Source organism: Drosophila serrata, unplaced genomic scaffold (assembly GCF_035046125.1).
Source record: "Drosophila serrata isolate PLE 108 unplaced genomic scaffold, ASM3504612v1 contig_334, whole genome shotgun sequence".
In the NCBI taxonomy this organism is placed as follows: domain Eukaryota; kingdom Metazoa; phylum Arthropoda; class Insecta; order Diptera; family Drosophilidae; genus Drosophila; species Drosophila serrata.
This window is the reverse complement of record NW_028257232.1, coordinates 1,412,657-1,440,325: the sequence shown is the minus strand read 5'-3', so window position 1 is coordinate 1,440,325 and position 27,669 is coordinate 1,412,657. Positions and strand designations below refer to the sequence as shown.

The window sequence follows — 27,669 nt, the reverse complement described above, 5'->3', positions numbered from 1 at the left end:
GGCAAAGCGATAGAAGTAGGCGCAGGCATCCAAGGATGTGACCCGCTGGTCAAGAGGAGCCACTGCCAGGCGCTCGAAAAGCTGCTTACTCATCTTTTCCAAGGAGAGAAAGTACTTTTAAAGTGACTGCGTAACTCGAGCTGGGTTTTTATATGGACGAGAATGCATTTCCTGATCTGTTTTTAATGCCTTGTCATTTTTGGTTTATTCATCAGGGAGGAAGAGTCCTTGAAGGCCGCGTGTTTGCACTTATAAAGTCATTAGTTGCAGGATTGGCTTAGGCAATGCAAGTGAAACACTGGGAAATAATCTACCTTAATTCTTAATATATATTTTGTTCAAACAATAAAAGAAAACAATTTATAAACAACCTTACTTGCGTAGCCTAAAATCGAGCACACTACATGTTTCCTATGATTTTGTGGTGGGGACTTGTGAAGAGTATTTTCTACCAAAGATTAATAACAATTAAAACGTACTAAAACCGCTTCTTCAGAAGTCGCAATGTGCGTTGCCAGAGTCCCGGCATGGCCAATTGCTCTCGAAAATTCTGCAGCATCTTGCCGAAATCGTGGACCTTATTGTGTGGCGGCATGGGGAGCATGGCATCATCCGGAGCCACCTGTGGGCCACGATAGGCTTCCACAACGGCGCGACGCTCACGGAAGCCAGCGGAGGACATGCGTTGCACCGCGGAAACGGGTTCCATCAGCGGCTCCATCTTCCTAAGGCTCGGATTCCGATCTGGATTCATTTTCTTGCTTCGAGAAGTTTTCAGGGGGATTTATAAATTCAAGGGTTAATAAAATATATATATTACTGAATTTTCGACTTGTTTACCAGATGAATTACTAAACTGTTGTGTGGACTGTTGGGATCAAAGTCTCTACAGTTTAGAGTTTTAGTTTAAAGAGCTTACTGTGTGCTATTTTCCGCCTCTGCCTTTTGCGCTGGTTACAAGTCACGTGTTTAACATAAAATTTAAATAAAAATCGCATACAATATGTAAACGGTTATATGTACTTCCTGTGGCTGCCTCTTCCCTCTGCTCCTTGCCACAGAAATATTTTCCCAGAGCCCTGAGTCGGCCGTTGTAATTTCCGTCTGTTAACACAATTTGCAAATTCAGTCAGACTTTCACATCCTTTGGCAACGCCATTACCATTTACCAACTAAATCAGCCAAAATCTTATGAGATAAGCCACAACATATACAGATTTTATGCAAATCACGGACATAAAGAATCGCAGTTGTGCTCGTGGCGAGTGCAGGCAGGATAATTTGGGATAACTGAGCTAATTTTACTGAAACTGATCGGCCAGATTCATTTGCCGCACTATTGTGATGATGCTGAAGGCAAACTTGGCCACCTAAAATAGAGTGGAGAGACATGAGTTTTCTTTTTTGTGATAAATCCCAGACTCACGCTTATGTTGCTGTTCATGGAGATGGGAAAAATTCCCCCTGCAATGAATATTATAGGCTGCTGGACATGATGCATAAAGTGCACGAGGGTGGCCTTGTATCGAGGCTCTGCATCGACCCAATTCGATTGAAAAATGGTGTTGGCCAAATCCTGGGCATCGTCCAGAAGGAGATTGCAGGTATAGCAAAAGGGGAATGTCTGCAGCAGAATGGTGATGACAAAGAGAAAGGATGCCACACCCTTCCAAAAGTTCGAAAAGAAGAACACATTGATCAAAGTCAAACCCAGCACAGAACCAATGAGGAGGAATTGCACAAAGATGGTGCGGGATATCATGGGACGGATCATATCGCAGCATCTGGAGAATACAAATTACTTTTAGTTTCTAAACAAATACACAAACTTGCCGTATAATCATCTTGTGATCAATCACACAATTAACTAGATCCTGGTAGTTGTCAGCCTCGCTCCTTTCCGGATCCATTCGCAAATTCCTCACATGATCCTTGAGCACATCCATGTGCGCCCGAAAGATAATAGTAAACATCAGGGGATACGTGTCCGATAGCTGATCCTGCAGCACCGCAAAGGACATGGTTATGTACTCAAAGATGGCCTGAATCCACAAACTGCCCAGGCCATCGCGCCAGTCCACAAAAGGATTGTAAACCGACCAGGGAGGACGACCACTGAGGGCATAAGAGAGGAAAGTGGATCCCGCATAGCCGCAGTAGATGAAGCTGTAGATGAGGAACGCATAGTTGCAGCGGGCCACCATGTCATGGATCTTCTTCCGATCTCCATCACCCTGCAGCCTCCTGTCCAGATTGTCCAGCAGCATCTCCGTCTTCCTCAGCCTCCAGAGGAATATATACGTAATCGTGGACTTCACAGACGCTCCATACACATTAATGCACACCTGCAGGGAGGTGAGGAACTCCCCAGGCGTAAAGTTCTTGAACTCATTCACATAACTAATGATGAAGCCCACGGGTAGGTAGAACACTCCAAAGGCGAAGGGTACACATGTCCAGAAGAGATACACATACCGCAGTAGACCCTCCTTCGGCGGAGTCCATCCTATGAGCCACATGGCCCGATAAAGATATATATTCGCCTCACGGGACTGCACTTTCTGCTCCAGCGGAGCCGGATTAATCAGTTGGAACAGCACCATGGCCTACGTCTATGCAAAGAGCTCTGACTACTGGCTTTATATATGAACGAACTGTCACCCACCGATAATTGGACAGGTGCTCGATTTCCGGCCAAAAGCCACGCCCCATCGCTTTGTGGCCTGTAATTAGAGTTAACCATCGGGCAAAGTGCGAACTGGGATTTATTTATTTAGGCGAAGGCAGGCAGGCAGCTCTGTCAACTGTCAATTAGACGATTAATTGTTAAATGGATTTTCCTAATAACTCAATTCGGGGTGAGAAAACCCTGTGAACTATATTTATATATAGCAATAATTAATGGGGCAACAATTAGGAGAACATTTGATAATTGATTTGAAATCTGCTCTACAATTCTAAATCTCTAGTATTATATTTCCCGAAGGATACTTTTTGAGGATGCAAGTTTAGTGAGTGTACAACTATTTAGAGTGCCTTCGTGCAAATATTGTTTCCGAAAATCTCTCACTAGTTATCCTCCATCAGGACTCTATCTAGGTCTCCTGCCATTTCTCTATTTCTCTTAAACTTCTCCCCCAGATTCATCTGATTGACAATTGTGATGATGGTGAAAGCAAACTTGGCCACTGCAATATTGCTCTGCACGGAAATGGGAAAAATAGAGCCAGCCTTGAACTCAATGACCTGCTGAGTTCGATGCAGGAAATATATAACTGCCGATTTATATCGCTTTGTGGCCGTCAGCCAGTTGGAATGGAAGACGGCATCGCTGAGCTTGGAGCAATCCTCGATGAGGAATTCACAGAGCAGGCAGCAGGGAAAGGTCTCGGTGCAAATGGCCATGATGAAGGCGATATTCGAGAGGATCGTCCAGATGGTGTTGGGGAAAAACAGGATATTAAAGCCTGCCAGGCCCAGGACGATGCCAACCAACATAAACTGGGCAAAGATGGTGTAGGACAACATGGGACGGATGATGTTGGAGCATCTGAATAATATAATAATATTAGCTACTTGTGATTTGAAATCCCCCAACTAATGCTCACTCTATAATTGTGCGATGATCCTGAATGCAGGCCACCAGCTCCTCGTAATGCTCCTCCTCAGTGAGCTCCTCATCCTTTCGCAAATTCTCTATGCGATCCTTGAGTATAGCCAGATGTGCACGAAATAGAGAGATGAAGACTATGGGGAATGTATCCGCTAGCAACTCCTGTGATTCCCCAGTCCAAACCATAAAGAACTCCACAATTGAGGCAACCCACAGTTGCCAGGTGCCTATCATCCAATCCACAAAGGGATTATACAGCTGCCATGGAGCCTTGCCGACAGCAATGCTCGTGAAGAGCGTCAAGATGCTGAAGGAAAAGTATGTGCACATGAAGAATATAATCACACGATTCACTCTGGCCACCACTTTGTGTAGGATCTCCCTCTGGCTGGGAGTGCGGCATCTGTCATCGAGAGGAGCTATCAGCTCATTCATCCGCCGCATCCGCCACATCTGCGAGTAGGTCACACACGTCTTGATCACATTTCCCACACAATTGAGATCCACCTGCAGCGAGGTGAGGAACTCCATCGGCGTGAAGCGGTCAAAGTGCACCACATAGGTGAGGGACAAGCCCAGGGGCAGATAGACCACACCCATCAGCATGGTGGTTATTGTCCACAAGGCGTATGTCCACCTAAGCCAACCCCTCTCCACCGGCGGTATCCATCCCAGGCAGGTGGCAAAGCGATAGAAGTAGGCGCAGGCATCCAAGGATGTGACCCGCTGGTCAAGAGGAGCCACTGCCAGGCGCTCGAAAAGCAGCTTACTCATTCCAAGGAGGGAGATAAAGTACTTTTAGAGTGACTGCGTAACTCGAGCTGGGTTTTTATATGGACGAGAATGCATTTCCTGATCTCTTTTTAATGCCTTGTCATTTTTGGTTTATTCATCAGGGAGGAAGAGTCCTTGAAGGCCGCGTGTTTGCACTTATAAAGTCATTAGTTGCAGGATTGGCTTAGGCAATGAAAGTGAAACACTGGGAAATAATCTACCTTAATTCTTAATATATATTTTGTTCGAACAATAAAAGAAAACAATTTGTAAACAACCTTACTTGCGTAGCCTAAAATCGAGCACACTACATGTTTCCTATGATTTTGTGGTGGGGACTTGTGAAGAGTATCATCTACCAAAGATTAATAACAATTAAAACGTACTAAAACCGCTTCTTCAGAAGTCGCAATGTGCGTTGCCAGAGTCCCGGCATGGCCAATTGCTCTCGAAAATTCTGCAGCATCTTCCCAAAATCGTGGACCTTATTGTGTGGCGGCATGGGGAGCATGGCATCATCCGGAGCCACCTGTGGGCCACGATAGGCTTCCACAACGGCGCGGCGCTCACGGAAGCCAGCGGAGGACATGCGTTGCACCGCGGAAACGGGTTCCATCAGCGGCTCCATCTTCCTAAGGCTCGGATTCCGATCTGGATTCATTTTCTCGCTTCGAGAAGTTTTCAGGTGGATTTATAAATTCAAGAGTAAATAAAATATATATATTACTGAATTTTCGACTTGTTTACCAGATGAATTACTAAACTGTTGTGTGGAGTGTCGGGATCAAAGTCTCTACAGTTAAGAGTTTTAGTTTAAAGAGCTTACTGGGGTTTTCTGGGTTTCTCTATGTATAAATAAATTATCCCTAAACTCTAAGCTTCAGTTTTTTCCTCGCAGTGCATCCCTTTACTGGCTTATCGATTTCTGGTTCCTCTAATTACATTCTGCATAATGGATTACGATATTGAACACCCTTTCCTTGCCTCCCTTGTCCTTGCAGCCTTTCATCTCTACTCGAACCGCACCGAGGAGCGCATCGAGGACGACACGCTGGCTGTGAAGTACGAGGACGGCAGATGGTCAAAACCCTACTACGATTGCGGTGGCGGCAACATTTGGATGCTGACCTACACGGTGCCATTCTTTGGATACGAAAATGGAACCTATCACTTCAAGTAAGAAAATGTTAAGTCTATATTACCTAAGTATTACCAACAAGGAAAGGTTACTAAAAGAATTGTAGATCTTTAGAACATAGAAACCATAGAAAAGGGATAAAGGCTCCAAGAACTACTCTCTTTCTTTTTAAATCTCAATATTCAAATATTTCTATAAAATGTTTTGACTTTTACTTCCCTTTCAAGGTTGAGTATTCTTTAAGCAATACATTTTTAATGACTTTAGTGCTCATTTTCTTTGTGTATTTGGAACAAAAGGCGCATATGAGAAAACATGCACATGACGGATGCCATTGGATGAGCATTCTATAAATAATTTGCAGCTTGGGAAATTTTGTAAGAAAACTGCAATGACGCCGCGCTGTGCTAAGTGCCAACGAAGCAGTTTTCCTGCTATAGCACCACTGCTGCTCGCTGGAAAAGCCGGAAAAACTGAGCGAGTGGCAGTTTTTGGCTTTTGTCTGGGAATGGGAATGGGAAAAGTAATTGAATAGCTGAATGGCTCTGGTGCGGCACGTGCAATGTGCCACCGACTGAGTTTTAGTTTTAGGACTTCCCAGCCATCGAACTTTTGGCCAAGAAGATGGAGAAGGAAAGGACCGAATGCTACCAAATTCCGCTCACGCATCGGGCCAAAAAGGAGAGTGCGTTAAAAGAGCAAAACATTCTTATGAAACTTTATAACGTGCTGCTGTCTTTTCATCTCCATTTTCCCCAGTCAACTGTATTTTTTTCACTCCACTTTAAATATGTTTTTTTTTTTCTCTGTCTGACCCAAATAGTTTTTCTGTTTCCGGGAACTTTTCCAATTGAAATTTCGGTTGAGCTCTAAAAGTGAATTGGAAACGAGGCGAGCCAATTAAGTAGTTTGAGTTGAACTCCATTGATGTTGCTTCCGGGGGGAGTCATAATTTCGAGAAAACATATTTAATTAATTCGCACTCTGAATGCGTAATTACCAGAGCAATGCTTTAGCCCATTAAAGCTATAGTTTTGTGATTAATTCAAGCTTTTATGCATCGATGTACTAAGTACCTTTCGCTTGATGACGATAGTAGCTAATTGAAAACCACTTTGATATTTATGACACAAAATGCCATAGCCAGTCTGTCATCGTTGTTGTCTGCACTTCCACTCTACTTCATCCATAATTCGCAATTATCACTTGGCTGGCAGCAGACAACAGCTGAACATCAGCAAGGACCAAGGACCAAGGAGCAGGGAACAAGGAGCAGGGAACAGACAGCAGATTGCAATAGCAAGAACATCGTTTTGGCCAACAAACTATTTTCACTTAGTGGCTAAGAGAGGCAGTGAGTGTTGGTGTCCTGGTTGGGCGATGGCCAGGATTACGTGGCTCTTGTTTTTCAAAGCCAGCCTGATGTTTATATGTCTGTTATCCCTAAAAAATCATCAGAGATTAAAATGAGTGGCTGTAACTATGATTTGAAGCCCTGCTTTTTAGCAGATTAAGTCAGTCAAAAATATTTAAAATTTCAAATTCATCTTAAAACAGATTTAAAACTATTCCTTAAATTTTATAAAATTTTACAACCACTTTATAGTTATTTTGTTAAAGAAGTGAAGCTTCTCTTACAAATATAATTATAGTTAAAAGTTTGCAACGCCTTAGGATATAATATATATTCTTGACACTAGCTTTATTTATTGTTTTAAAATATAAGATCGCTTAACGAATTATCCAACACAATTGTAATTGCTCTATAAACCATAAATTAACTTAATTTAAATTTTAGAGACATTTGATGATCATTTCGCACTATAATTTAATTTAGAAAGAATAGTTCCTTGGGCTCTATCATCCTTTTTTCAAAGGGTTCAACCATGCCGTCCACTTTAGGCTTGAAGCAATAGCAAGGATACACCATACGGGCCTCCGAGGGTTCAGGAGTGGCTCCTGGTCTGGGGGTTGTGGTAAACCGTAGTCTCTGATACCCTATACATTTTAAAACCATATTCATTTAGCTATTTTTTTTAGTTTTTATATGTTTAATATAGTATATTTAAAATATTAATACACTATTATTAATCTGATGATAATTCTATCGCAAGTTTTCTAAATAATTCAAATATTCAATTCAGAAAATATTTTCTACATTTATAAAGCACTTTTAAAATTTGTATACTCTCCGAGTATTATTATTCTAATCAGAAGCTTAAATCGCAGTGAAGGAGTCATTTCCGACCTTATAAATCATATATATTCTTGATCAGCACGAACAGCCGAGTCGATATAGCTATATCCAGAAAAAATATTTTTTTTTAATATTTTTATATTTTCTTAGGCTAAATTTTATATTTATCAAATTTTAAAAATTTGACAAAATTTGAAATTTGTAAACTTTGAAAACTGAGTATGCAGATTTGTTAACTCTATGAAAACTAGCTCAAAACAGCTTTCCAAATTAAAATTAATGGATTTTTTGCTTAGTTATGAGTTTTTTAAACTTTGATTTGTTGCAAACATTGTCATATAAAAATATTGATAAATATAAGCTAAAAATTGTATTATCATTTTCAGTCAGAAGCTTAAAACTCAGTGAAGAAATCATTTCCGGCCCTATAAATCATATATATTCTTGATCAGCACAAACAGCCGAATCGATCTAGCTATATCCGAAAGAAATTTATTTTTTTCAAAAGTTATTCAATTTTTTTAGGCCAAATTTTATATTAATCAATTTTTAAAAATTTGACAAAATTTGAAATTTGTAAACTTCAACTATCCGAATTAAAATTAATGGATTTTTTGCTTATTTATGAGTTTTATAATCTTTGATTTATTGAAAAAATGGTCATATAAAAATATTGATAAATATAGGCTTACAAAATGGTATTATCATATTAGTCTGAAGCTTAAAAGAAAGTGAAGGAGTCATTTCCGACCCTATAAATCATATATATTCTTGATCAGCATGAAAAATCGAATCGATCTAGCTGTGTCCGGAAGAAATTTATTTTTTTCAAAAATTGTTCAATTTTTTTAGGCCAAATTTTACATTGAAAAAATTCTTAAAATTTGACTAAATTTGAAACTTGTAAACTTTAAAAACTGAGTATGCAGATTTTTTAATATTAAAAAAACTAGCACAGAACAGCTATCCGAATTAAAATTATTGCATTTTTGGCTTAGTTATGATTCTTAAAAAAATTGTTTTGTATCAAAAATTGTCATATTCAAAGAATACGAATATTTTAAGGTCCTATACTTCTAGTGTACAATTCATAATTATTTAATTTATTTATAATGTCGTGTTACGAACTCACATCTGCTTTGGTAATATTGCCTCTGGTACCAGGTCAAGTTCCTGTGGGGCCAATCGTCCTGCCATTGAAAAGCCCACGTGGCGGCCAGGCCAAAGAATAACAAATGTACCACGGGTAGGAACATCTCTCTGTGTGTGTGGAAAACTGCTACGAGCCGTGGAAAAGCCCTGCCTAATGGCTTCCGTAATTATTGCAAGCAGTTCGCTTCAGCCTAAGTAAGCGTTTAAAATTTAATTACACGCGAAAGGCACAAAGGCAGGCGATGCGATGCTCTATCGCAGGTGGGCTGTCTGGGCTCTCTTCTGCTCCCGACATCGTGTTTTCAAAATTTAATTAAAGCAATCAATTATAAAACAGCCGCTGCCTCCTCACTCACACATGCCTACTTACGCGTTCGATGACTTTCCACGCTCAATAAATTTCACACGCAGCCAGTGGGAAGCGGAGGAGCAAAAAGGGGGCAGGATCTGAGGCAGGACCTTCTGGGAAAAAGCCAACTGACTGCCTGGCTTCGTTCGGCCTGCAATTAGTTGCAACATAAATTTGGTCTAGGCCAGGGCTTGGTTTGAGCGGAAAATGTAGCTATTGTATGGTTTTGAAAATTCCGTCAGGGAGGCAGAGTTTTTCTAAAAACTGCGAATACAAAATAATATGTAAGGTAAGGTAATTGTACAATTAGCAACATTTAAAATGTAATGACTTCCTTAATAACCCTTTAAAAAAATAAGATATTTATATATAAACATTTATATATTCCCTAGTTGCTATCCCTTGAATATATTTAAAACTTTTCGCTGTTCATTTTAAAAGTTGCCCCCGCTGCCTAATTGAGATACCCCTTTTCTCATCTCGACTGGCGAGTAGAATTAATGTGGAAATGTTAAAAGTTCGTTAGTTCAGCCACCGGAACAGTGGAGAATATTCAGTATAGAATGCACTCCGGCAGCAGGACCACGTCAAACAAAGCTCATTTGTTTCACCGGCTTACGGCAGGATACAGGGGACGGAGGACGAGGGTAGAAATGGCCCAAGTTGGGCTGGATCCAGCTCCGGCAACATTTTTCCGGGAAAGTTTGCTCTCGCCCGGCTGCTAACTGGTGGCCACATGCCGCACCAGACTGGACCATGTCCGTGTCCGGTTCGTGTTAATAATGTGCTGCTATCAGTTTCCCATTAGTTGGCAAAATTAATTTGTTTACGTTGTGGCGGAAGCGGAGGAGCGAAAAAAAACTGGCCAGAGAGGGTACTAAGCGAGTCGGTGGTGCGGCGGAGCGTGGCGGAAACTTGCTAATTAATTTCATTTGCCATGCGGTGTGTGTAGCTGCCTCATTTTTCTTAATTGCATGAAATATGCAGGCAGGGAAGGCCATCAAGCTACCAAGCTATCAAGCTACCAAGCCGAAACAATAAGCATTCACATTAAGTTAAAGTTAATTTTATTATAAATTATTTGGCCAGGCCCAAGGAGGCCCAAGGAGACTGGGCAGCAAATCACATTAGGCACCCACCCGCTGCGAAAGGACGAACTGCGGCGTCGCGCAGAAAAGGACCTCCTGCTGGGGCAATAATTTTATTTGATTTCATTTAGGTTTCGCTTAGCGCTCACAACTCTGCGGGTTGCGTTCGCAAGTTTCAATATTAAACGGGCCGCAGGGCGACTGTAAATGCGAACCGTAATCCCGGCATTGTATTTACTTGACTTACGAGTATTGTACGAGTATTTCAGCTGCAATATGCTGCTGCTCACTCAGCCCCACTCAAGCCCAAGCCCGTATCCTTGGAGTCCCGGCAGCATAATGATGCAAACGGAAGCGGAAATCTCAAATATCAGGCAATAAGCCAGCCTTTGTGGGCCCCAACTGCTGCAGCGGTCTGAATGTGTGCTTGATTATGAGTTTGCATGTGCAACATGTCGGCCCCCTCAGAGATACATGTATATTATATCCTGCATAGAATAGGTATTCGGGCAAAAACCAAACATTTACTCTAACAAATCCCCATTCGAATGAATTTCAAATCTCCTGCAGCTGAATACCTGCCAAACTTCACTCACACTCTACTTTAAGTTCCCTCTAACTAAACATTAAAGTGAAAATGTTGAATATTTGCTTTAATGTGGCCTCCCCAGTAAGTCCTGATTGCGCCCAAAACTTCCAAAAAAGGTTTGACATCCATTTCGGGGCCTGTCATCGAAACATATTTGAAATTAGTTTGGAAATTACACAGTTACACTGTGGGGACAAAGATTTAAAAGAGACCTGACTCAAAATAAGAAATAAACCAACTTTGAAAGAAAGTATTCAGAAAGGAAACTAAACAGATCTTTTTATATTTTAATTTTCAAATTAAGAATCATTTTCATACTCTCCTGCAATTACTTTCTTTTATATAGCTCATTACTATTATTTTATGGCTCATTTTTCGCACCGTGTACCGTGTAGGCCTTAAAATGTGGCAGATGAAGTGTGTTGGCCACCGTTCACTTTGCTGCTGCGAGGTGCAAAACCTACAAAACTGATTACGTGCATTAGCTGCCACGACCGAAAATTGTGGCACGCACGGCGTATACGTAATGTGGCACAGCGCATATGAGCGAGTTGTTTACAAACTGTGTGCGTGATGGCGGTTTTGGTTTTCAGGATGGTACATCCTATTACGTTGCCACTCGTTGCAATAAAGTTGTTGCCATATTTTGGTTACGCAGCACTAAACCAGGGGGAATCCCCCCTCGAAAATGGTGGAGGAGGAACACTGATGTAGCTGCTAGTGTCACCAATTTTAAATAGCTGGCACGTGCATCGGGTATTATATGGTGTGCAGAAATCCTGAGAATCCTTTCCCACAACAAAAGCTACTCAAAGATGCATTTCACTTATTCACGTAGTGCGTGTTTGTTGCACGTGCACCGAATGCCAAGCTGCAAACACTAAGCTTTAAATTCCACTCGAAATTTAGTTAGAACACTTCACTTACTTACTTACGAGTGCCATAAATTACAAATTCTCCTTTGACGATGTCGGCCATAATTGGAATTCAACAGGCTTTGGACTGAGGTCGAGGCTAAGGGAAAAACTAACTTCATTTAAGGCTCATTTGTAGGCATTAGGCAGAGTTCTTCCATCTCCCTCAAAGAAAAAGGCGTTTGTCATCATATCTAAATCAAGTGACGGCCAGACGATAGGCAAACATTGTCACATCGCAAAGGAACATATATCCTTGTGGCTTTGCGCTCAAACTAATAAATCAATATGCACACGTCCCTCTGTTTGTATACAAAACTCATTCTGTCCGGGGCTCAATCAGCTTATTTTCTAATATCCGTTTACAAATTATCTTCAAAAACTGTCAACAACAACAAAGCCAGACACGGACAAAGGCCAAAATGAAGACATGAGCTGGGAAAACTGAAACCACAGCAAATAGAAATGCCAAATAAGAATGAGGCAATAACATACAAGCAAACACATATACACATGTATGTATATCCTGGGCAAAAGGACGCAAAGAAAAAAGGCCATTCGGGTCCCGGACATAAAGGCGTTGGGATCAACTGGCCGGGAATTAACATAATCATTACGATAATGTAATATGGCCATTGTGCAGTCCCGTCGCTGTGCATTTCCCAGGCCGAAGTCCCTTTTTTCCCGAATCGCAATCAATAAGTTGTCAGAAACAATCAAATAAATACAAACTGATATGTCAATATTAACTGACAGCCGCCCCTCTCACATGCACCATTATTCCGAACCCGAATTCGACTCCCAACTCGATTCCTTAACCGAAATCCAAGGCATTGGCCACCGGATATCGCCGGGACAAACCCATTAGGCCCCGCCATGGGTGGCCATTGAAAGGAAGGGAAGGAAGGAAGCAAGGAAGGGAAAATGGAATGTCCCTTTGAAGAAATGAAATGAAAATCAATCTACATCCTATTCCATTCTCAATAATATTTTATATACACTTTAGGTTGAACTTTTAAATATTACAAAAAGGGTTTGTGAAATTGATTTTTCCTGTGAAATTTTGAACTTTAAAAGATTGTTTATAATAATTTATATGATTTTCCCTAAGAAACTATACCGATTGTAGCAGAATTATGGCATATTCATTTCCCTTTATAGGGAAATGTATTCAAATTTAAAGAACCCAGAAATTTAAACTCTTAAAAAATACATATAACCAAACTAGTAAAAAATCATCTCAAAGAGAAATTCCTTTGCATATAGTTTTTGCCTTTAGAAAGGCTTAAAGGCAACTAGAGAAACGCAAAACAAACACCAAAACCAACTGCCAAAGGGATCATGGCACAACAAAACTTGCCCTAACTTCTGGGAAAAATGAAAAAGAACCAAGAGGAAAACCAAGAGGAAAACAAGAAAAGCGTGGGGGAAAAGCTGACGAAAGCTGGCGAAAGGACGAGGCGTGAAAATGCGGACAAGCGGGCAGGCTGAGATTATGCGTAAAATTCTACATGTGTTCCGGACGGGCAAGGACCGGCAGCTGTTTGGCCGCAGGACTCCTCTGGATTCTGCTTAGGTATGCGTGTAATTGGGTGGCTGCCCATTGGCAGGACCTTTGCGGAGGCATATTGGGTTTCAACTATGTATGTATGTATATCCTGACGAAGGAGGTGCCCCAGCGACAGCTTAGTGCACCCTTTTCATGGCTTTATGTCTTTGTAAGACGACAAGGCCAACCTTAACGCCCTACCCATTCCTATACCCATCAGCAATAGCCAGAAAATAATTTTCTCCTATATATTTTTTTGCCTTCTTCCGGAGCTCGTTTTCAAAATGGAGAAGGGAAACCGGAACCAAGCACGCATGTTAGTTTATCCCTTTTTTTCTCCTTCCATCTCTCAGACATATGATATGCACAATCAGAGTAAGAATTTATTGTTTGTTATCGCCGGGAACTGGGGAAAATAAAGAGTGGTGGAGCTAAACACTAGACTGTAGACTGTAGAACCCGGGTCCATAAATATTCCCCTCGGACGGTACACAGGTTTTATTGAATCGGGCTTATAAATGGCGCCATTTGGCTTAAGTGCCGCCCAGTTGATTGTTGGCCTGACAAATTAATAACATAAATTTTTAACGCCTTCTGCTGACTCTGTGTTTTGTTTTTGTATTTGTATTTGTATTTGTATTGTATTTGTTGTTGCAGGGGCACATCTGGCATCGATATTGACTTGCGGCGCGTGGACATCGACCAGTGCCCCCAGCGCCACACGCCGGGCACCAAGCGACCGCTGAACATCTTTGCTGGCACCGACAAGTGCAAGCAGAGGACCACAATGGTAAGGGAATACACAGAGAAAAATTACACAGATTATCTATAAATTTTATAAGAATATGTGAATGCATGTTGGTAGAAAATTTGAACACAAAACCCATGAAAATACTGGGCATCTACAAGCTTCAGCGAATGTTTAAATAAGAAAGAAAGAAAATAAAAATGAAAGTAAAATAACATAGAAATATAAGAATAACAAGGATTTTTTTTTAAAAGATTATCATAGGAAATAAACAGAACTTTTCTGCGGTGCAAACCCTCAAATTCTGCCGCAGTCAGCACTTAATTTTCATCTCTCATTTCACATTTTCCCCCCCAACTTTCCTTTCAAAGTGCGAGGCCATCATGGGATTGGGTTTTCGGCGCGGCTCCTACAAATGCCTGTGCCGCAAGGGATTCTACTTTCCCGACGTGGTCTCGCTGCACAAGTTCTTCAACGGGAGCCTGCTGGAGGAGGAGTACGAGAAACTGATGCTGGTGAGTCTCCGTCGCAGCTCCAGAGCCAAGTGGCCCCTGTAAGAGCCTTATTCTCATTAAATATGTATTAGGGCAAGAACTCGACGTATAATAGCAACAGCGAGTACGAGTGCCTGCCGTGCGCCGAAGGATGTGACTCCTGCGAGGACTCCTCGCCCTGCATAGCCGCCCTCAACTGGCCGATGCGGACCAGCATCCTGGCACTGGCCTGCATCGTGATTGGCCTCCTGCCGCCGGCGGCCTGGTTCACCTTCCGCTACCAGCAGGTTAAGGTGAGTACCGCCGGGAAAATATCCCCCCGGGGAGCCATAAGTATTTCAACACCCCGATAGAAATCTGGGCGAGAAATCAAGTCAGCATTTGCTTAGAGCAGAGCTCAGTGCTTCTCTTTTTATTTTTTTGCTGACGAGGAAGAAAACTGCGAAAATTGGGTTCATTTTCACTTAAGGTTTGTTTAAAAGGTGTGCTTTCTTTTAAAATTTATTTATAAAACAAGAAAGGAAATTGGCTTCCGCATCCCAAGTTTACAAACCATTGCACTTTGCAATTGAATTATATTATATTATAGGATCGAATCGGAAATCCATAATAACTAATTCGAACTTTGATATTTTTTTATGTACAAATTTGTTCGACTATTCAAAGTTTAAAAAATTCATTACTAAGCGAAAAATGCATTTATTTTAATTCGGAAAGCTGTTCTGTGCTAGTATTCATAATGTTAACAAATCTACATATTCAGTTTTTAAAGTTTACAAATTTCAATTTTTGTCAAATTTTAAATATTTGATTAGTGTACAATTTGGACTAAAAAAATTGAAAAATATTTTGAAAAATGAAATTTCTTCCGGACACAGCTAGATCGATTCGGCTGTTAGTGCTGATAAAGAATATATATGGTTTATAGGGTCGGAAATGGTTCCTTCACTGCGTTTTAAACTTCTGACTAAAATGATAATACCATTTTTAGCCAATATTTATCTATATTTTTTTATGACGTTTTTTCAACAGATCAAATTTTAAAAATTTCATAACTAAGCCAAAAATGCATTAATTTTAATTCGAAAAGCTGTTTTGAGCTAGTTTTCATAGAGTTAATAAATCTGCATATTCAGTTTTTAAAGTTTACAAATTTCAAATTTTGTCAAATTTTAAATATTTGATTTATATAAAATTTTGACTAAAAAAATTGAAAAAAATTCGAAAAAATAAATTTCATCCGGACACTGCTAGATCGATTCGGCTTTCGATGCTGATCAAGAAAATATATGTATTATAGGGTCGGAAATGACTCCTTCACTTTCTTTTAAGCTTCTGACTAAATTTTAATTCCTTGCAAGAGTATAAAATGACATTTACAAAGAAAATTGAGTTCATTTCGATTAATGGTCTATTCTAAATAAAGCCAAAGTTTAACTATTTCGTTGGCTAAAAAAAAACTTATTTTTAGAGCCAAAATGTTGTTGGAGCTTGTCTGTCTAGGTAAAGGCATCCTAATCCGCTTTGGGAAAAGCCACACACTGCCAGGACGAGTTCCGAATCACAGTTGTGGAATTAAAAGCTCTGATAAATCACCGTCAGTGGCAACCGAAATTGTTAAGCCATTATAATGGCATTATCTCCGGTCAGCTTGCTCTCTTGTTATTTTTCAGTGTATATTTTTTATTGCTTATTCCATTCCATTTTTTTGTTGTTTTCCGTGTTTGTTCATGGCTCTGTCAAATTCCGCTGATCCTGGGGCCGGGCCAAAACCTAAGCTGTTGTCATCATTGAGCCGCTAAGCGGCTTAGCATTGTTAGAATCGAGTTAATTTTGTACGTGGCTCGGACAGGACATCCTGTCCGATGACAGGCGGGCAGCGGATGTTGTCGCGCATAAACGGAAGTGCAAACATTCGCACAGCTTGCCCACACCCACACCCACGCCAACTTCCTGTCGCCAGGATGCATGTGGAAAGGTCCCAGGTCCTGACTTCATGCAGAGGGTGTCAGTCGCTCATTAGGAGGACGAGAGCAGCGAGTCCTGCAAGCTGGCGGCGTCCAATTGTCTCTGGCACTCGGGATTTAAACCATTCGCAACTTTGTCGTGCACTGCGAGACACTGAGAGAAAATTAACCAACTAAAATGTGTGCCTAATTCATATTACTACACATTTTTCCATATTAAAATTCATAGAAATTTAACTAGGACGGTTTTCGCTTAAAACTATTAATAAAAATAAATTTTATTTATACTTCCTTTCTCTGCTAATTTACTAAATTCTCTCTAATTTCCCTCTGTGCTGTGTCCCTAAGCTTGAGTGTGCAGGAAGGGAGTTATTCTATTCTCTTGTCGCTGTCTGACATTTGTGTTCTGTCTACTGTCCCTATCCTCAGGCCCCAGCCACATCCTATATCCTGTTCCACTTGCCCGCTTCTCGCGTCCCAAGGCAACTGGCCAACTAAACTGTTTTCATTCGTAATGCGATTCTGTCGCATTTGTGTCTCTCCTCCCTTCAATGTCCTTGCTGGTGTGTGTATGTGTATGTGTGTATGTGCCCAAACTAATTAAATGGCGCTAAACATGCCGCCCGACATCCTGCCAAGAGTGTGTGTGTGTATGTCCACGTCCAACTTTGTAACAGAGTCCTGTAGTGATTTTCTTCCTTCTTCAACCCTGTGAAATTGTGCGGATTAAACGATTTCAATTTAAATTTACAAACTTTTTCGTCCACGAACTAATTGGAAATGTTTTGTTTTGTTTTGAAATTTTCTTACAGGTTGTAAGGGCCGCCAGTCCTGCCTTGTTAAGGGTCATTGCATTGGGCGCCTTCTTTATCTACTGCACGGTAAGTAAATCTTTAAGGATAAGCATTCAATAAGTGTTTAAGGATTTCGATTTATCAGAGAAATAGAAAACAGTTTAATGAAATTGACTTAACTAAATTTTAATGGAGAAGTATAAAGAAATTTAAGGAAATTGCACAATAATACTTGCTATCCAGTGTAATTTCAGTCATTTGATACCAATTGAGTGGCATAATCGATAGCTTTCAATGCAATGCCGAATTAATTAAGAGCATTCGCATAGATGCAAACCGAAAACTGAAACATTTTGGCAGTCCAAAGAGTCTGTTGAACATTATTACAACTCAATGGCATGCTGCGGGGAGTGAGTGAGATTCATTCATTCATTTGAAGCCATAAATCGCCGCACAATTTGCATGCGGTGAAAAATGAGATAGCAAACCGCTTGCCAAACAGAACTCTCGAACCCAATTCCCATCAATTTCTACACAATTTAATTTGATTGATTTATGGCCCCAGACGCAGACCAAGAGAGAATGCAAACTAATGGGCTGCCATGGCGGATGCTGGATGCCAAATAAACAAACAACTTTAGGAGAATCTACAGGGGGGAGGGCGGGGATTATTTATGTACTATATAACATATATTTATTTGTGGCAGATTTATTCAGTATATCCTGCCTGCACACACGACGAGGGTCCTGCTGTCTGCAGAGTTTGCCTTATGATTTTTTAATATGTGCAAGGCGTGAAAAGAAAGAAAGCTCCAAAAATAGAAGCCAAATCCTCAAAACCCACACTTCCTATTGTCCTTGACAGGCTGCAATATATGTATGAAGGATTTAAGGAAAGGGAGGAAGGGAGGAGGAGGTCGACTCCTATTGTCACGAAACATGTGGCTGGATTCCATTGAACCCGATTGTCTGCCATCATCCATATCATTACCCAATGCCTATTATTTCCCTTAGAATGAGTCATAAATACAGTACTTCAATGTGTTCTATATATATCAATATAGCATATTTTAAAAGTATTAAGCTTGCAATATATTGAAGAAAGAATATATATGAAAAGGAGGGGCTTCCAATGATTTCAGTATATATTCTTGATTGAAGTTAAGTCAAAGGAAGCCTTACATTCACAGAACAAGAATTGGTTTGAAATTTAATGAAAACGGAAGAGAATACTCAATAATAATCTCTAGGTATTCAAAAATACAACAAAGACACTTTTTAAATTAAATAAGAACCCTCTCTTAAATATATTTCTGGTATATTTTTTCTCTTTAAATATTTATAAATATATTTATTACTTCCAGAACATTGTGATGTATCCCAATCCAAATCTCTACACCTGCACTGCTCGCATTTGGCTCCGCGAAATAGGTTTCTCCCTGACCTATGGAGCTCTGATGCTCAAAACCTGGCGGTGAGTTGTAGTTAACCCATTAAAACACCATTAAATACCTGTATTTTTCCCTAATTTACCTAATTTTCCCCCCTAGGATATCCGTAATTTTCCGTGTCCGCTCTGCCAAGGCTGTGAAAATCACAGATGCCGCTCTCCTCAAGAGACTGGGCATCATCTGCGGGGCCATTGGCACCTGTCTGCTGGTCAGGACTCTGGTCTCGCCGCCGGACGTGGTCGTGGGACGCACTGCCGATGACCTGAAGGCGTTTCTTTGCAAAACCGACTGGTGGGACTACACATTCACCTCGAGTAAGTTGGGGGAAATATCTAATTCAATATCGCTGGTCTGGCGCTTGATTGGCCTCCGCAGGGGTCCTTTTCAAAAGAAAGAGAGAGCAGCCCGAAATACAATACCCTCGTAACGTATACGCATTGTTGGCCGGGAAAATATGAATTTCGAGGGAGCCAAAAGGCGAAATGCAAAAGTGCAATGGGAAATAAACGTTGCCTGGCCAACCACCAAGGAGAAGGAACACCTGCTGCTTCAAGTGGTTTTCACTAGCTTTTCACTAGCTTTTCCTTGATTTTCACTTTTTTTCCACCTTTTTTTTGGGTAGTAAAATCCACTGTTGCGTTTTGAAGGTATCTTTTCGCTTAGGGTGGACCTTTAAGAGTTTAATTGAGGATATTTTCTTTTAAAATTGCATTATATATTAAATATACAAGTCTGGTAAATATTCTTATATTTAAAGTGTAAAGTAAAGTGCTCTTTAAATCTTTATAAAACACCTTAATGTTTGGTCCTCTCAAATATATACAATTGAAAGATTTTCCCCGCCTTTTTCCTGCTTTACCAGAGATATTGGTCCGTGCCAAAATCCATGTTCGAGCCATGGAAGAGTGGCTTTTCCAAGGAATCGCTGCGTTCCACTTGCTAGCTCGTTTAATTAAAAAAGTTGAGGCAATCGCGAGTGCTCCTGCGAGTCCTTCTATCCTGCACAACAATTATCGCCGTTCATCACGCACTCTCGCTGCAGCTGCCAGATGCTAAATAACTTCATTTGACTTTGCAACAAGCCAGAGCTCGTATTACATTTATAATTGCAACCCTGAACACTTTTCCTACCCAAAAAAAAAGGAAATAATAATATTGTACATGCATTTTCATTTCGCTGCCAAAATAAAAGTTTTTGAAATGAAGCTACCACTAGCAACTAGTTCATTTTGTATTTTTGCCAAAAGACTGGGAAACTAAATCATAATGTAATTACAACCAGTTTGTTAATTCAACTTCAAAGTGAAGCTGCGGCAGCCAACGAAATGCACACAAAGGAAGTAATCCCTGGCCTTGTCTTATTTTTTCCCCCTTTTTTTTGCTCTTTTCCAGTGGAGGTCCTGTTCCTGGCCTGGGGCGTTCGCCTGTGCATCATGGTGCGAAAGGCACCATCGGAATTCAACGAGAGCCGCTTCATATCGATGGCCATCTACAATGAGTTCCTCCTCACCTGCTTCCTCAATGTGTCTATGTAAGTATGGGAAATATCTTAATGTAGAGAAAGTTATCTTAATTATTATATCATTATATTTATCCCTTCCCTTGCAGGCTCTTTCTGCAGTCCCCCGCCAATCCAGATTTGCTTTACATCATCTTCTTCTGCCACACCCAGTTGACGGTGACCCTGCTGCTGGCTTTAATCTTTGGCAGCAAGGTAAGTGCCGCTTTCTCCTCTTTCCCCCCCTCACCATTTAGTTGGTTTTTCCCATTTCCACCATTATCTCTCTATTTTTCTCTCTCTGTGACATCAGGTGTACATCGTTCTAAGGAGTGGCAAATCGCATCAGGAGAACATCGGCCTGGGCACCAAGGCATCGGGGGCCAAATTCAATTTTCGTCCTCAAGTGCGCACCTTTGCGAATCCCAGTTCGGTGACCACCTCCACGGTCCCAGTGGCGGGCACAACGTCAGCAGGTGAGTGTTGTAGAGGACAGACTAGCCAGCGGAGTGCTCCTCCAGCGATAGCCAAAACCGGCAATTGGTCCATTTGCCCTAATGGGTCGCAGCGAATCGACGTTTATGACAAACGACAGTGTCCACTTGACAAATGATCTGTGGTGTGGGGGCAGATAGAAAAAGGAAAAACTCTCCTTGGAATGCACTGAGCGGAAAACTATGTGCTATATATTTCAGAATATTAGCAATCTTGAACAATTAGGTATAATTAAGAATGATTTTTCATGGATAATAGCAATATTCAATGCTTTGATATATAAATGGATACATTAACGTTGTTATACATTTGTGATAAATCTATATTATGTTTTATACACATACAAATTAAATTCAGAGATTGCTTCGAACCATTCTAATCGAAAAAAGAATGAAGTTCCTTATAGAATATTGTTTAAATATTTCCATTGAGCATATGTTGGTTTATGATTTAGAACTTTTATAGAACTTTGAGCCCATTCTTATTTCACAGTGCACTGCATATAAATTTTCCCACTATGGTTGATTCTTATTAATGGTTTAGCATTTGACAAATATAGAATAATTTGTATAGAAAATCAATTGAAATGCTAAGGATAAGCAAATGAACTAGACTATAGTTTGCTTGGATTATTCTTGATAATACAAATTCCTTCTTTATGTATGAAATATATGCTTTGTTTTAGTCTTGAATTTCCAGACTTTCTTGAATTTAATTTAGATTTCTTTTTCTCCCAGTGCCCTTTGACGATTAAGTCTTCTTCGCCGCTCTGACTTTTATTTATGGCGTATTATTTGGCAAATTAAAAAATGAGCGGGACAGGCGGCGTCAGTGGCACGCTTATCGCTGTTGTCTAGACATGAGCCGCGGATGGCATCCTATCCTATCTGGTTGACAGCACCGGATGCTGATTTATGTGCTCCAAAACAATCTGGGCTGCGGTTGGCTTGGAGTACCTTGGAGAGCAAATGTGTGTGGATGTGTGTGCGAGTGTGCTTTCACGGCAGGAAGCAGCTACAAAGCACAAACTTCCGCCAAGTTGCCGCCGACGCCATATTTGTTTATCGCTTCGCTGGCTTTGATGAATAAACAACTATGCGAACTCCCCGAAGGATCCAAATAGACCAAAGCCAGGGCATCGGTGGAGGTGAAGAGATGGTTGTGGGTTGCGGGGTCAGGTGGGTGGCGTTGCCCTTTGGCCCTTACACCACCCAGAAGGAATGTGGATTACATTGGGTGTGGGCGGTTGACTTTAAAGTGGCGCCGAGTCTGTAATTGAACTACAGATTCACGCAAATGCCACGGCAACCGTTGGGCCAATCAATTTTGATTAGAATTCCAAGCCGAAGCTCGGGCTTCAAGTACCACTAATTGCTCAAAGTTTCCCGGACAGCGCTTCCTTATGCCGGAAAATTGTTCGCCTCATTACCATTACTAATAATAAATTCTATTGAGACAAGAACATGAAAGAGAATATAATATTAGCTAAAGGCTAAAGCTAATAATGTGTGTATACACAGAAATGCTAAACCAATTTATAAAGAGATGGGAAAGTATTTCAAATCACAGGTATGAAATAAGTCAGGATTTTGTTATTTAAATACTGGATATTTGTGGAATTTAAGGAAGTGTTGTATTTGTATTTTTTGTGTGTAAAGAAACCTAAAAAAAATATACAAAAAAAAATGCATAACGCCTTCCTATTTTTTAGGCTCTCTTGAAATAAATAAATAAAAAGTGTTCATTATAAAAAAGATAATTGCAGTACCTTTTTTAAGGCAAAAACCAGAAACACCTTCACAAAAAAATTAGCTATTAAAATATATATTTCGAATGGAAGTAAATTGCCAGCATTATGGCCTGCAGTCTTCCCTATAACCTCCCTAAAATGTGGATCCTTTTTTGCCTTTACCTTCCATTGTTATCGCAATGTTTTCTATTCGCGAACCTTTTTAATTTTCTGCCTCCCCTTTGGAAGTTTATGGCATAAAGGCGACGCTTTATGTTTTAATGCTTTATAGACGCTCCCTCATTTTTTATTTAATTTTTATTACTCGTATTTCTATTTTAAAACACAAAAAAAAAGAAAAACGTAACGCGTTTTTGTGGCTGCGTAAATTGTGCGTTAAATTTACATTTTTTGTGTGCTGCGCGGCGTCCTTGTCGCTGGGCCAGTTTTTTAAGCGGCTCTCAATTTGCATATTTAAATTGAACAATCACAAAGTAGCAAACACTCAACACTCCCACACACACACACACACACACACACACACGCATGCCGATTGTGCGTCTGTGTGGCGAATTTAAAATATTTCCCAAGCGCAAAAGGAATATTGTGTTGCATACTAAGAGGGGCACACATAATAAATTCAATTTTGGCCACCGACGACTCTCCGGTCCACTTGGCTCCGCTTAATTTCACAGCCATAAATCTAAATTCAACGGACAACAGGAAGAAAGCTTTGTGCGGCTAATACACTGAGCGGAAATGGGGAACCCCAGGAAGAAATTTCCCTCAGAGCAAGTCAAGATTTCACACAAAAGCATGCAGTATGTATGTGTACATCCTTTCAGTGTGCGATTTTTCATTGTAAATTTATTTGTTTTTCTCTCTTTATTATTTGAAAGTTGATAGCGTGAGTTGCTGTTGCCTTTGAGTGGACGTGGCTTAAATCATACCGACAGGCTTTCAGCCGAATTGAACGGCCATTTATCATTCCGAGGAAGTCGTCTCCAGTCTCGAATCTGAAGTCTTAAAAGCCACAACTTTCCTGGCCACACATCCACAGCCGCTACAAACATTACGCATTTAAATTTGAGGTCCTTTTTTTTAAGGACTGACAGACAGGCAGGCAGGGGAAAGGGAAAGGGAAAGTGCGAAACTTTTGACACGGACGGGCAACTTTTTTAGTGCAAAAGTTGGCCAGCGGAAAACAGGCAGCAAAAACGATGCTTTCAGTTGAGTTTTGGTACAACGAAAAAGGGATCCTATTTCGCCTGCATTTTTAGCGACATTTGGTTAACCTTTTCATTTACAACATACAAAAAAAGATAAACTAAAACTTAAGTCTTTGGATTACAGTAGAATTTACCTCCTACTCTCTCTTTAAACTCATAACCATATCTTGCTTAAAAAATTAACATAAACCTTTTCCCTTAAATACTCTCTCTTTATCCACAGAAAACAAGCTCTCCGATCAGGAGGCTTTGGAGGAGATACGTCAGCTTAGCATGCAGCTGCAGCGCATCCAGGAGATGGCTCCACCCAAAGGTGTGGCCGTAATGACCATATCCAGCCTGCTGGATGGCTTGAAGACACCTGGTGGCCTCATGGTGGTGGCAGCAGCCGCTGGTGCTGGCCACTCGGCCACCGCAGCAGCCAGCCGTCAGAGTGCTTTGCCCCTCCTGGCCCTCAATGCCGAGATGCAAAAGTACAGCCAGCAGAATAACAATGCGAATGGCAGGAGCAGTGCCCGCGCCAGTATACCGACCATGGTGCTGGAAACGCCTCCAAGCTCGACACCGCCGTCGACGGCCTTTGAGGAGCGGGCCATGAACACGGAGCTGAGTGGAGATGACTTCCGGGAGCAGCTCCTGAGGCGAACTGCCGATGGGCACATCATCTGCAGCAGGTGCTTGGATGCGTCCAAGGAGCACTACTACTGCTGCCCGCCGAGGAGTGTCTGCGACCACTTGGGGTCGCCGCAACAGGAGGCTGGAGGCAGTCTAAGCTTTGCCAACATTAAGCTGGAGTGCATGTGCTCCCAGTCGGAGGATCTGGACCAGGATCGGGATCGGGGGGACCAGCGGCAGAGGAGGCCTACGGTAAGGACTGCGGCCACCAATACTCCCCCAACCAGCTGCAAGCGGGCTCCACGGAATCTCCTCGAGACGGAGCTCAGCATTTCGTATCAAATTTGTGATAATTGTAGAAGTAAGTACAAGCTGACGGGTCGAAGGCGAAGCGGCAGCTACTCCCAGGCCCAGGCGAATGCCCAGCTCTGCCAGCAGCAGTTGCCAGGAGTACCGGCGATCCAGTCCCGATCCAGCGAGATCCTGGATCGTACAGCCATAGCCAGCGATGTGGAGACGGAGTCGCGAACCAAGGCAGCTCACTCCACCGACGACATTGTTCTTTACTCCAGTTCGGAGAAGGAGTTGAAGGAGGCTGTGAGGGACCAATCCCAGCTGGAGGAGGAGCCTGTGCCGGCTCCCTCCCTGGGGAACGTTTCTGTGGCTTCCAACAACTCTACGAGTCAGACGGACAAGACCAGTGGCAGTGGCGGAAACTCCAGACCAAAGAGACCAGATAAGCTAGTCCTGGATCTGAACGATCGGTCCAAATACACCAAGGAGGTTTCCGTGTAAGGAAGGGGAGATGTTCATAGGTAAAGTTATTCAATTTTTAAAATTGTTTTCAGGCGGAATAAATAAGTGAATAGTGCCGAAGCCTTTAAGTTAATTAATTATGCTGGAAACCTGTAACTAAAAGAGCTCTAAGTAACCAGAGAACTGTAAATACTTTCAATAATTTTCCACATTTCCCATTTGTATAAGGCTTGAATTTATAATTTTGCAAATATCATATATATATGTATATGCATTGTTGAAGGGTATAATTTTGGAAATGAGTTTCCCAATGCAACCCGAATTTATACCTTTAAATACAGACAAACCAAGTTTCTCCATTCGGTTTCGGCTTTAAAATTACAAAAATCGTTAAACAATTTTCACCAGAGAAGAGTTTTATTATGCTTAGGAGGCCAGTTGAAAATCACCAAAGACTTTATTAAATTGTATTTATAGATAAACTGATTGATTTAGCTAACTATAGGTATAAGTTTAGGGCCCAAAACACCTGGTTTTGAGGCAATAAAGAGTGGGGGAGCTGTGTGCAATGTGATTTGCAATTTGCATTGCTAAGCGAAATCATCATTTGCAACTATAATGAGCCCCGTGAATATATGTTGTGAATATATTTTGCATTTGGCAAACATGCAGAGAGCAGCTCGCCAGCCCACTGGCTAAAGTCAACAACATTCTGCCTGAAAGTCATTTGTTTTCGGCCGGAATTAAATTAAATTTACATTTCCATGTATGTATGTAGATAATTAAATCTAAATTGCTTACTAATTGAAAACTGCAGCGAGTCATTTCCCATGAAAATGATTTAGATAATACTCATAATGATGGTGGTAAAATGCATTTGCTGTTATATTTATTAAGTCATGTTTAAGTGCCGAACTATTGAAAATGGAAGCCCAACCACACACCAAAAAACACACAGAGAGACGCTGTAAAATATATATTAAATAAAAGTTGATGTGAACTGTAAAATACACATATCTCTTTAAAAACTCACACTATACCTTCCAACCCTAAATATATAGTGAGTGAATAATGTTTAGCCCTAATTATAGCTACAATTAACTACTACATTAATTAGCTGTCCTACACTTAGAGCTGCAAATAAAGAAAAACAATGAATAATCTCCACCATCGATTCAATGCTAACAATTGCCCACCCCATGCGAATTGTAATTTAATTTTGGAGAAATCAGATGATGTACGATGTATTTATGTAATGTAGTTAAGCGTTGCTGTTATCGAGTTGGGAAAAACACACATCTCTGTGCGTGTGTGCGGCAAAAAGCAAGAGAAAAAGTTTGTTTAAAGCAATCCAATAAATGGCGAATCTACTGAATTATATACCGAGTACCCGCCGACTTTTGTTGATTACAAATTTCAGCAGCACAAAGGACTGCGTTGTTCTCTAACGACTTCATTAAGTATACGCAGCGGGGTACAAGCATGCATTTCGGGTGAGTATCTCCTAGTATCTATTCATATGTATCTGCTGTGTCCTGTGTATCCTGTGTGAAGTGTTTTGGCGCCTTTTTGCGCTTTATGAGCACGTTATGGTTTTTATCTTTATGGACATGCCTGCGTGTGACCCTTTTTTGCCATTTATGCCTGCCATTCCGGGAATGCCTTTTCAACTCGACACGAGAATGTTGCCGCTTTTTGAAGGAGACGTTAATTTAAATGTTTTACGGCCTCATCGGATGTGTTGTTTTGTTTGTTTTTCTACCCAGTAATCAGAGAAATGGAAGGGTATTTATAAACCTATGAAACAACAGATCTACAAGTAAGTTTTTCAACAAAATCTGACTTTTAAAAAATTCAAAAGGAGTTGATTAATCATTAAATATATAATATAATAAATATATTTCTACTGACTATATAAATTTGAATAGAATCTGATAGTAAACATTGATATTATGGTTGCAAGATAAAATTGTGTATATTTTGTATTTATACGTTATCCCTTTTTTAAGTACCAGGTATCCCTTAGTCGAGCATCTTTTCCCATATCCTTTCCTCTTACTTGTTTTGTTTTCCTTACATTTTGCTTTGTTTTGTCTTCTGTTTGTGTATCAAATTAAACTTCAGCAGTCAGGCAGACGACATTAGTGTTATCAGGCGCTCGAAGGACATCCAGGATGCGTGCGGTGTGCGTGTGTGTATTGAATTTTAAGCACTCGCTTTGGAAAAGTGAAAGTGAAGTGAGCCGCACGTCCTGGGAGTTTTCTTTAAATTGAATCTCAATCATTACACCACGCCAAATATTTCGGAATATAAAATATATAATATATATATATCTGCCTTGCTGAGAGTAATTTACAACCGAATTTCATCTTCGCAGTTCCAGCACGTGACAACATTAATTAAACTTTCAGCATATGCGTGTCAGCCGCATGTCCCAGCGCTTGGAAAATGGAAAATATGGGGGGGGGGTAAGGTGCGTAACTAAGGGCGGGCGGGGTCGCTATGGCCAAAAAGTCATAAGGTTTAAAAA

The 27,669-nt window shown here is 40.9% G+C and overlaps 6 protein-coding genes across 11 annotated transcripts in view; 1 reads left to right on the top strand and 5 right to left on the bottom strand.

Annotated features, from left to right (window-relative positions):
* Nucleotides 1-26,528, top strand: part of LOC110178455 (uncharacterized) — a 62,390-nt gene extending 35,862 nt beyond the window's left edge. The window contains exons 4-14 of the mRNA XM_086837791.1: nucleotides 5,389-5,563; nucleotides 14,021-14,153; nucleotides 14,483-14,626; nucleotides 14,698-14,898; nucleotides 17,385-17,453; nucleotides 18,731-18,840; nucleotides 18,917-19,131; nucleotides 20,210-20,348; nucleotides 20,426-20,531; nucleotides 20,629-20,791; nucleotides 23,992-26,528. Coding sequence (XP_086693917.1) covers nucleotides 5,389-5,563; nucleotides 14,021-14,153; nucleotides 14,483-14,626; nucleotides 14,698-14,898; nucleotides 17,385-17,453; nucleotides 18,731-18,840; nucleotides 18,917-19,131; nucleotides 20,210-20,348; nucleotides 20,426-20,531; nucleotides 20,629-20,791; nucleotides 23,992-25,178 — 2,642 coding nt within the window. The 3' untranslated portion in view covers nucleotides 25,179-26,528. The remainder of the gene's footprint in view (nucleotides 1-5,388; nucleotides 5,564-14,020; nucleotides 14,154-14,482; nucleotides 14,627-14,697; nucleotides 14,899-17,384; nucleotides 17,454-18,730; nucleotides 18,841-18,916; nucleotides 19,132-20,209; nucleotides 20,349-20,425; nucleotides 20,532-20,628; nucleotides 20,792-23,991) is intronic.
* LOC147642905 (uncharacterized) lies at nucleotides 307-754 on the bottom strand. Its single transcript, XM_086837797.1, has one exon. The coding sequence runs from the start codon at nucleotides 752-754 to the stop codon at nucleotides 479-481; it is 276 nt and encodes a 91-aa protein (XP_086693923.1). The 3' UTR covers nucleotides 307-478.
* On the bottom strand, nucleotides 307-2,805 carry LOC110178456 (odorant receptor 59b). Of its 6 annotated transcripts, none has more exons than XR_015272815.1 (4): nucleotides 1,834-2,619; nucleotides 1,427-1,784; nucleotides 1,170-1,370; nucleotides 307-1,104 (listed from the first exon to the last, which is right to left on the bottom strand). XR_015272815.1 is itself a non-coding variant. In XM_086837793.1 (3 exons), exons 2-3 carry the CDS (start codon nucleotides 2,601-2,603, stop codon nucleotides 1,337-1,339), a joined length of 1,218 nt encoding a protein of 405 aa, XP_086693919.1. In that variant the 5' UTR covers nucleotides 2,604-2,612; nucleotides 2,666-2,805; the 3' UTR covers nucleotides 307-1,336. The 6 variants fall into 6 exon arrangements, 2 of the variants coding, with proteins under 2 accessions (XP_086693919.1, XP_020801250.2); XR_015272816.1 differs by having other exon boundaries at nucleotides 1,163-1,370; nucleotides 1,834-2,603; XR_015272814.1 differs by having other exon boundaries at nucleotides 1,163-1,784; nucleotides 1,834-2,603.
* Nucleotides 2,836-4,601, bottom strand: Or59c (Odorant receptor 59c). Its single transcript, XM_020945584.2, has 2 exons — nucleotides 3,609-4,601; nucleotides 2,836-3,550 (listed from the first exon to the last, which is right to left on the bottom strand). The coding sequence occupies exons 1-2, from the start codon at nucleotides 4,385-4,387 to the stop codon at nucleotides 3,070-3,072; spliced, it is 1,260 nt and encodes a 419-aa protein (XP_020801243.2). The 5' UTR covers nucleotides 4,388-4,601; the 3' UTR covers nucleotides 2,836-3,069.
* LOC110178454 (uncharacterized) lies at nucleotides 4,601-5,048 on the bottom strand. The gene has a single exon (XM_020945589.2). The coding sequence runs from the start codon at nucleotides 5,046-5,048 to the stop codon at nucleotides 4,773-4,775; it is 276 nt and encodes a 91-aa protein (XP_020801248.2). The 3' UTR covers nucleotides 4,601-4,772.
* On the bottom strand, nucleotides 7,204-9,032 carry LOC110178453 (uncharacterized). The gene is made up of 2 exons (XM_020945587.2): nucleotides 8,855-9,032; nucleotides 7,204-7,523 (listed from the first exon to the last, which is right to left on the bottom strand). Exons 1-2 carry the CDS (start codon nucleotides 8,976-8,978, stop codon nucleotides 7,354-7,356), a joined length of 294 nt encoding a protein of 97 aa, XP_020801246.2. The 5' UTR covers nucleotides 8,979-9,032; the 3' UTR covers nucleotides 7,204-7,353.
* Nucleotides 26,529-27,669: the final 1,141 nt, after the last annotated feature.

What these genes read in the sequence shown, in the direction of transcription:
- LOC147642905 (XM_086837797.1), bottom strand. Translation starts at nt 754, where the DNA reads ATGAATCCAGATCGGAATCCGAGCCTTAGGAAGATGGAGCCGCTGATG.
- LOC110178456 (XM_086837793.1), bottom strand. Translation starts at nt 2,603, where the DNA reads ATGGTGCTGTTCCAACTGATTAATCCGGCTCCGCTGGAGCAGAAAGTG. An exon ending in GATCACAAGATGATTATACG is followed by an intron (nt 1,785 to 1,833) that starts GCAAGTTTGTGT and finishes TGTATTCTCCAG; the next exon opens with ATGCTGCGATATGATCCGTC.
- Or59c (XM_020945584.2), bottom strand. Translation starts at nt 4,387, where the DNA reads ATGAGTAAGCTGCTTTTCGAGCGCCTGGCAGTGGCTCCTCTTGACCAG. An exon ending in GATCATCGCACAATTATAGA is followed by an intron (nt 3,551 to 3,608) that starts GTGAGCATTAGT and finishes TATATTATTCAG; the next exon opens with ATGCTCCAACATCATCCGTC.
- LOC110178454 (XM_020945589.2), bottom strand. Translation starts at nt 5,048, where the DNA reads ATGAATCCAGATCGGAATCCGAGCCTTAGGAAGATGGAGCCGCTGATG.
- LOC110178453 (XM_020945587.2), bottom strand. Translation starts at nt 8,978, where the DNA reads ATGTTCCTACCCGTGGTACATTTGTTATTCTTTGGCCTGGCCGCCACG. An exon ending in GCAATATTACCAAAGCAGAT is followed by an intron (nt 7,524 to 8,854) that starts GTGAGTTCGTAA and finishes TAAAATGTATAG; the next exon opens with GGTATCAGAGACTACGGTTT.